Source organism: Salmo salar, chromosome ssa11, assembly GCF_905237065.1.
Source record: "Salmo salar chromosome ssa11, Ssal_v3.1, whole genome shotgun sequence".
In the NCBI taxonomy this organism is placed as follows: Eukaryota; Metazoa; Chordata; class Actinopteri; order Salmoniformes; family Salmonidae; genus Salmo; species Salmo salar.
The window spans coordinates 10,230,468-10,238,396 of record NC_059452.1 but is presented as its reverse complement, the minus strand read 5'-3'; the positions used below and the strand labels follow the sequence as shown (position 1 = coordinate 10,238,396).

Below are 7,929 nucleotides of genomic sequence, written 5' to 3'. Positions count from 1 at the left end.
AGATGGAGTGTAGCCACTATTTTTAGGGATAGTTTTACAATCCATAAACATTGCAGCCTCAGTTTACTTGAGCAGAAAGCTGTCATTCTTTCAGGCAAAGACAAGGTTCCATTTAGCTCGAGCTACCCAGTGGACAGAAATACATGTGTATTGAGTGGCCACACCTGTCTCACTCTTCCAAGGCTATTTTTCTTTGAGGTATTTATCAAAATGGACAGTTCAACAAAGAAATAACTTGGAATTTACACAACTTGCTCTCCTCTCCTCAGTTTGACAAATATATTTCCGGTTTCTCTATTGAATGTGTATTGTGGTACGATAGATAAAATAGAATTTGATGTAACAGTTTGAAGTTCTGTGAGTTTGAGAACCATTGGAATTCTGAACTCCTATGTTATCACACTTCTTTCCAAACCGTTCAGTCAAATTATTGTACAATTGATGTTGTCAGAAACCAGTATTAGTCTGTGAAGACTTGTACCAACAAGGGTTCAGACATGAAAGAGTCATTTTACAACATTGGGAGTTTTATTAACTTCAAATTTAAGTTAGGCATTAGTCATGTGCACAGCACATACATCAAGATATTCAACAAGACCTGTATAAAACTACAGATAATATCTAGTAAATATAAAAAAAAGACAATGGAAACAAGAGTAACAAGACCACATGACTCAAAGACACTTGTTACTTGAGACCCAAGAGCCCTCCCCTGGATGCAGAAACAGCACAGCAATGGAAGAAATAAGCACCCATAGAAGAGAATAGATAATGAACATTTTAACACTGAAACATGCTCGTTATTCTGCATTTTACGCTATTGTCTCGGTAGCATCAGGGATAGATTAAATGTCTGAACAATTGTTCAAACTGTCTTGTCTATAAGGTGCACATTTCAGAACATTGTGCCGTGTTGCTAGTACACTTGCTGTATAAGCAAATGAGGTGACTCTCCTGGGGTTGGAACAAGGTTGAAGGGAGAGGTCACAGAATATTTGCCAGTGGCTTCTCAGTCTTTTGTAAACATTAGGGTGAGCCATGCAAAACAGTCTATTGGGGAACGTTTGGCACAGCTGTGGCAAAGGAAAATAGTTATGAGATTGGCAGTGCAGACTGATGTCTCGGGTGACTAAATAATATCACCAACAGGTGTTTGAGCATCCAGGTCATATGTGACAATATTAAGTCAGGTACAGCATTGGCTAGCTCTCTGACTAGTCAGTCTCAGGAGCTGGATGGTATGCAAGAGCATCATAGTCTTGACTCATTTTGGCTGCCATGTGCTCATGTCTTTTTGAAGGAGAAGACGGGATCCAGGACAGGATTGTTTTACGGGAGACATAGACTTCCACAGCAGGTGTTTAGACATGGGCACAGAGAGTTCACCAACAACACCCTGAGATATTTGCTGGAGCTCCAGCCATTATATTATTTACTACTACCCAGTGATGTGTTTTCCCTTGACTGCATTTAGCAAAGCTATTTGCTGTGTCAAAGTTACGCCTCATTAGATTTCTCAGGATTTGGACGCTATTGTTACTATTGTTCTATTGAATATAGAACAATGGGCCATCGCTTCCAGTTTGAGTTGTCTAAAATCAGTACTGTACATTGTAAACTGCCATGGTATGTGGAATGTTGAACCTGAGATGGAACCCTCTCAGAAGAGAATGAACACCATCGTACAATCTAGAACTATTCTAATAGTCCCAGTCGGTATTAGATAGAACGTTGCAGCCCTGCCCGCTTGTGGGGAAAACAACCGGTGGCTACATAGGTTACCCTATTGGCTCAGAGTAAAAACTTTACATTTTCAAACACAATTTTCTTGTTGTCTGCTTGTTTTAGTCAATTACAAAACTGCATTTAAGGAAAGTACAACATGCCTCAAGATAACTTTTCAACATTGCCAGCGTCCTAGCATTCTCAATACTTTGAAAAATGTAATATTGTAGGTCTTCCCTCATGCCACTTTTCATGACAGTGCTTGCAGCCACGTGAGTGAGTGCTAGCTAGCGAACGTTAGCCAAGACCAACAACACAAACAAACGGACTATACAGCTACAAGTAATGAGTGGAGTTACAAACGGACTATACTAATCAAGTTAAATGTCTTACCTGTGGTGAAATGGTTTCCACACACAAAGCTACGTGTAGCCTACTTGGACAACGAGTCCCCACATTTCCCACTCTCCAACGCCAAATAGCCTGAAGCCACAGCACAGGGCTCTTCTCGCAGGCTCTATTTCCCTACATGGGAGCATTGCGAACCATAGGTCAGGATTTTTGACCTGGTTACATTGAACAACACAGCAGATTTTCAGCAATGTTTTGTTATTTCTGTATGACAAAAAAAAGTTGCCTCTTTTACAATGGGGGTCAATAGGAAAGAATGATGGTTTTCCCCAATTTGTGGACGTGGATAATGGAATTCCTTATTATTACGTGAATACCGGGCATGGGCCATCTCCTGGTCAAACCCCTTCGTCTGTGAATGAATGTTCCCAAAGGCGGAAAAACAGACTTTGAAGCAGCATCGCTATGCTCTGCCAGTTACCAGGGGTTATATTTACAAAATATATAAAGAAAAATATAGGGTTACTGGTTAAGCATATAGTGCAGTCTAACAGCTGTCTGTAAATATTCCCACCATGATCATCCTTTCTAAAAGTAAATCACAGGGTAAAGATAGCTCAAACGTGACAAGGCGCAACTGGGATGAAATGGCTGCCTGAACTTCTGCCTATGGCATGGTGGTCCGAGAAGAGATTGAGGCTGATCTCAAACTGGTTCAAAAGAATTACCTCAGGACAAACTCTAGAGAAGTTTTTTTTTGGGGGGGGGGGTTGATTATGTGAGGTAGATGATAGATAACAAGGAAAGTGGGGCAATGGGAAGAAATGGGAGGCAATACATGTCTCCCCAAAAAATTATGTATAGCTTTTCGGTGTACCAACTGGGGGAAAACATAACCTTTTACAATCCTTACATTATCTTGCCTTCTTTTTTTGCACTCAGTGAGGAGCTCTGATGCTGAACTTGTGATGATTTCAATGAATCCTTTTGAGAGCCATATATCCTACATACTGCAGAGGACTTTGATTTTTTTACTTCCCATCATAAAAGCTGTATGTTAAAGAGCCATGGCTATGGTTTCTGCCTTGTGTGTCAGCACACTGACCTTGCCTTTAAACTCTCAAATTCTCTGCTTATACAATGTCAAGAAGATGCCTCTCTCTATCCAGAGTCTTATAGATCTGACAAAGATTGACTGCAGAAAAGTTCAAAGTTCAACCCCCTGGCAGAGCTAAAAACAGATTTGAGAGGGTAGGACTTCAACGTGGCTCTTTCTGTAACCAGTAGTAAGCTGATACTGTTTCAATTAGACTCCAAAGCCATACAAAGAGTCCTGCCATTGGACAATTGCTTCTGCTTCTAAAACCAATAATTTGATATAATTTCACTTGTTTGAACTTCGGTCTAAGACTTATTTCCATAGAAGAAAAATAATATAAAAGGATCCTTTTTTTACTTAGGCAAGTCAGTTAAGAACAAATTCTTATTTTCAATGACAGCCTTGGAACAGTGGGTTAACTGCATTGTTCAGGGGTAGAACAACAGATTTCTACCTTGTCAGCACGGGGATTTGAACTTGCAACCTTTCGGTTAGTAGCCCAACGCTCTAACCACTAAGCTACCCTGCCTCCCTTGGTTGAATTATTGTTTTCTTTGCACTGTTTATAGACAAAATATTCTACAGCGACAGAGCAAAGGGGCAGCAGCGTAGCCTAGTGGTTAGAGCATTTGGCCAGTAACCGAAAGGTTGCTGGATCGAATCCCTGAGCTGACATGGTACAAATCTGTTGTTCTGCCCCTGAACAAGGCAGTTAACTCACTGTTCCTAGGCCGTCATTGAAAAAAACAATTTGTTCTTAACTGAGTTGCCTAGTTAAATAAAGGTTAAAAAAAGGAATCTCACTTACCCAAAAACTTAATAGCAGCAGACTTCTGATAAATTAAAAACATAAATAAATGTGTTGATTTCCGAAATTCCCCCTGAAGCGAGGACCTGTTTCCCCCAAATACAAAATTGTTTGACATAATAAATAAACAGTATACATACAATTTAAACAGGATGATACACTTAGCCTTGCATAAAACTCCAGTTGAAAGTGCATCGTTTTGAGTCCACCTCACCCCACCTTATTGAGGTTAAGTCTATTTCTGAGTGACTCAGATTCTTGGCAAGAAATGCGTCACCGTCATGGCTGGTGACACTCGGTTTCCTCTTTTTGTTTTACCGGTCTTGCTTAGTCCAATGTACATCGTCGGGTATGCCACCGATTCGTAAGCATTGTAATTATTTGCCAGGAGAGTTTCTTTGAATTTGCAGTCGTTGTTGTAATGAACCTAAAACAGAGAAGATTAGAAAGATGTTTAATTATACCCTATATGTTTAGTGTGAGCAGTATAATGGCATAGACGTGACCTAGACGTGACCTACTTTGTGGATATTGAAACTTGACAAAATATTTTATCATGTTTCTAACAGTTATATTCCATATATCCTTAATGAATGACATAGGGGTAAGGCTGCTTGGTTTTGTATTTGATGTTGATGTTTTTGTGTGGTAGGGATAACCGGGGCAGGTGATAAAACCGATTCTGTAAGAGCCGCAATCCCAACTATTTAACTATCCCATCACGAACATGAATAATTGTGCTGTGTTGTGGGGCAGTGTGTGTGCGTGGTCTTTTTTGGCCAGTTCATCTTTACTCTGGGAAGGACAGTAGGTGCATGTGGTGGCTGGCAATGCTAAGAATGGAATGTGCAGTCTGAATGATCTACTGCGCTACCGTTCCTGGGTTTATCCGGCCCACAATGAAAACACGGCCAGGCACTGGAAGCATGCCACAACCCAGCCCAACAACGTGACACAGAAAGGAGCTGTCGTGGGTGCTGTGGTGTAGGAGAGGAAGTGGTTGCTACAGCTCAAGTGGTGGCATGTCATCGAGTAGGCTACGGATAAGAACATCTACCGGCGGAAATCAACCGTAAATCCTCGCGTGCACTCACAGATCCGTACAGCTTCCCTTTGCTGTTCATGGCCACGAATAGACCGCGTTGGACGCCAAAGATTGTCACAACTCCTCTCTCTACTGGAGATATCTCAAGGAGACCTGGAAAGAAGAAAACAAATAGTCTTGTATGTGGTTCACGTGCAACTAACTTCACATCACGTCGTCAGTTAATTCCACTCATGTCTGGAGACAGAAACAAAGGTTCAAATTGCGCAAGCATGCATCCTCACTTGAACTTTAGGTGCTGGACTTTTGAGTCCAGAATGATGTCTGTCTCCCTTTAAAAAAAATGTTTTATGGCGACTAGAGCTGTTCAAACAGAACCTATGTAATGTATCTCCCATGAATTTTATGTCATGTCTCAAAATAGGCCAAGGGAACACAAAACAACCTTTAAGTTCACAGGCAGACCTTGTCGATATAGGCGATAGGGGCGTATTTGTCACATTATATCGTTGAGAAGATACAGGGTCATATTTGCAATGACAACTGTTAGACAAATCAATTATTGTTATTCTTTGTGTCTGCACATGTAATTGAATATGACTTTGTCTCGAGCGGACATTCATTTGACACGCAAGACCAAGGGGTTAATTTACCGTAACCGATGGGTTTATCTCCGTCCTAATGTTAGGACGTATTGGATATTGGCTTGGTTCGTAGAGATCTCTGATTTCAGACACTGGTTTCAGAGTGGAAAGCACCCACACGTCATTTTTAGCCTCCAGATGTTCCAACGCATGCCCACCTTATTCGCTCCTTTGACACAAGACACTTATGCCAATTTATTTAATAGGAGCATCGCTTTTTAGCTAGCTAGCATAGCACTGCATGTCACGGATGCCACACAGACAACGTGTTTCATCAGCAGTGAAATACGAGGCACATTCTAATCCTGCAATCAAGTCATATCTATTCCACTTTCAAATTAAGCACATTGGTGAGGCATTTCAAACAGTTCCAAGATACCCCTGCCCCGACACTGACACTGACACTATCACATAATATGCCATATATTCATATCGCGATAATATGTTTATGAAGACACAATCTAGCAGTCTCTTCAAATAAGTATAGACTAATTGGAATAGACAAGTGGCACATAAAAACGTGTTTTTATACATCTACCAAAAAAACATTTGCGTAAATCACAAAAGTTATTTAGAATTGATAGCATGAAATATGTTATGATATATGAAATTATTATTTCATTTTATGAATAGCCTAGGCCTATTCTAATACCAATGGCTCGCACGGGAACGGGATAAGTGCATGGAATGACCAGGCAGGCCAGAGATCAGGTTGGGAATGCCAGCACAAGAGGCGCATGCAACTAATGCGAGAAGGCAATCTTATGCGTAAAAGTGCAAAAAATAATTTTGAACTTACTGTAACGGTTTTCATTGTGCACCCCTGTTATTCTCCCATCGGGTGAAACTTGAATGTGAAACCCAATTCCTACATTGCAATAAAGGCGTCGTAGCCGTTTAATGCCCATAAGATAGTCGCTGTCCCGGTTTATCTCTCTTTTCTCCCCAGGGATCCGAGCCAAGGACCGCGAGTACAGTGTCTCCCAGCGTCGTTCCACCGTGCCATTCAGCCTGCCAGTGAAGGGGGCACAACGCACCAAACTAGTCATCAGTCCCAAGACCAATATTGGTAAGAAGGCCGATTGAAAGGCCATCCTTACCAACACTGCAGTAGCCTACAGTGTTTGTTGAGGGAGTTTAAGGGACTAAAAATATCACCTCTGTGCCCGCCTTTACGTTGAACTCCGAAGAAGACAAAATGAACGAATGACAAAACGCAACGAAAGAAGCTCATTCCAAGACGAAGCTGACGAGTTCCCTTTGGTGCGACATCAACTCTTGCTTGGTTTGACTGTCCTCTCCGAGGTAACGTGTATAGATTCAAGTCGAACTTGTCCAAGGATAAGTTGAGAAGCGTTGGCCGTCTAGGCAAGCGCGGCTCAGCCATGCCGCGTTTCCCTCGTCGACGATATTTATATCTTCTGCGAAATTACATCACGCACTACCTACTGCATCACGGGACAGTATTCTAAGCCACTCGAAACAGACGGATCCCTCATAATGTACATGCTGTGCCAAGGGTGGGGAGGGAGGGGGGCGTTTAACAAATGTCAAAACTTGCCCAAATAACAAAACAACATTTGCCAGTGTACACTCATATTGAAACGAGCAAGACTGCGGGAAGTTGTCTATACAAATAATGCCCTTATCAAATAGCGAAAATTAAAATAAAGACTTTGTAATAGGGTTTCTTTGTGTAAAGCTTCCTTCATTATCGGACTGAAAATGAAATAATTGATGTATGGGAGGATGTAAAATAGGAAACAGCCAAGTTTACAGACTGCGGTGTCAGACAGGAGACAGTTCTATAAATGAACAATAACAGGAAAAAACAAAAGTTGAATTCAACGAATTGGAAACCCTAATTTAAGACTGACACACACAAAAAAAATGACCCCGGTTCTTAAAGAGAACAATGGTGAGACTAAATATAATATGAAACAGCATGATAAGTAGGTGCTCCGTCTGATAATCTGCACAGTGAAGATTGTGGCACAGAGAACCCATTCACGACTATTTCAGTTTTTATTGCCTACCTTGTGGAGGATATCGCGACAATGTCATTAAGCTATTGCTGGCTCTAACTCTGTCAAAGTTCTGAAGTTATAATAACGTCAATAAAGTAGTAGACTGTAACTTAACATCACTGATAATGATACACAATTATTACTCAATTTACGAATTCATTTGCAGTGCCAATGCTTCATTAGGAGAAAGATCATTTTGACAATGTGGACGATGCAGAATTTTTGGTAGG

The 7,929-nt window shown here is 41.1% G+C and overlaps 1 protein-coding gene across 1 annotated transcript; it reads right to left on the bottom strand.

Annotated features, from left to right (window-relative positions):
- Nucleotides 1–2,843: 2,843 nt before the first annotated feature.
- Nucleotides 2,844–7,105, bottom strand: LOC106561974 (fibroblast growth factor 4B). Its single transcript, XM_014126472.2, has 3 exons — nt 6,472–7,105; nt 5,078–5,181; nt 2,844–4,410 (listed from the first exon to the last, which is right to left on the bottom strand). The coding sequence occupies exons 1-3, from the start codon at nt 6,764–6,766 to the stop codon at nt 4,234–4,236; spliced, it is 576 nt and encodes a 191-aa protein (XP_013981947.2). The 5' UTR covers nt 6,767–7,105; the 3' UTR covers nt 2,844–4,233.
- Between the last annotated feature and the right edge of the window lie 824 nt (nt 7,106–7,929).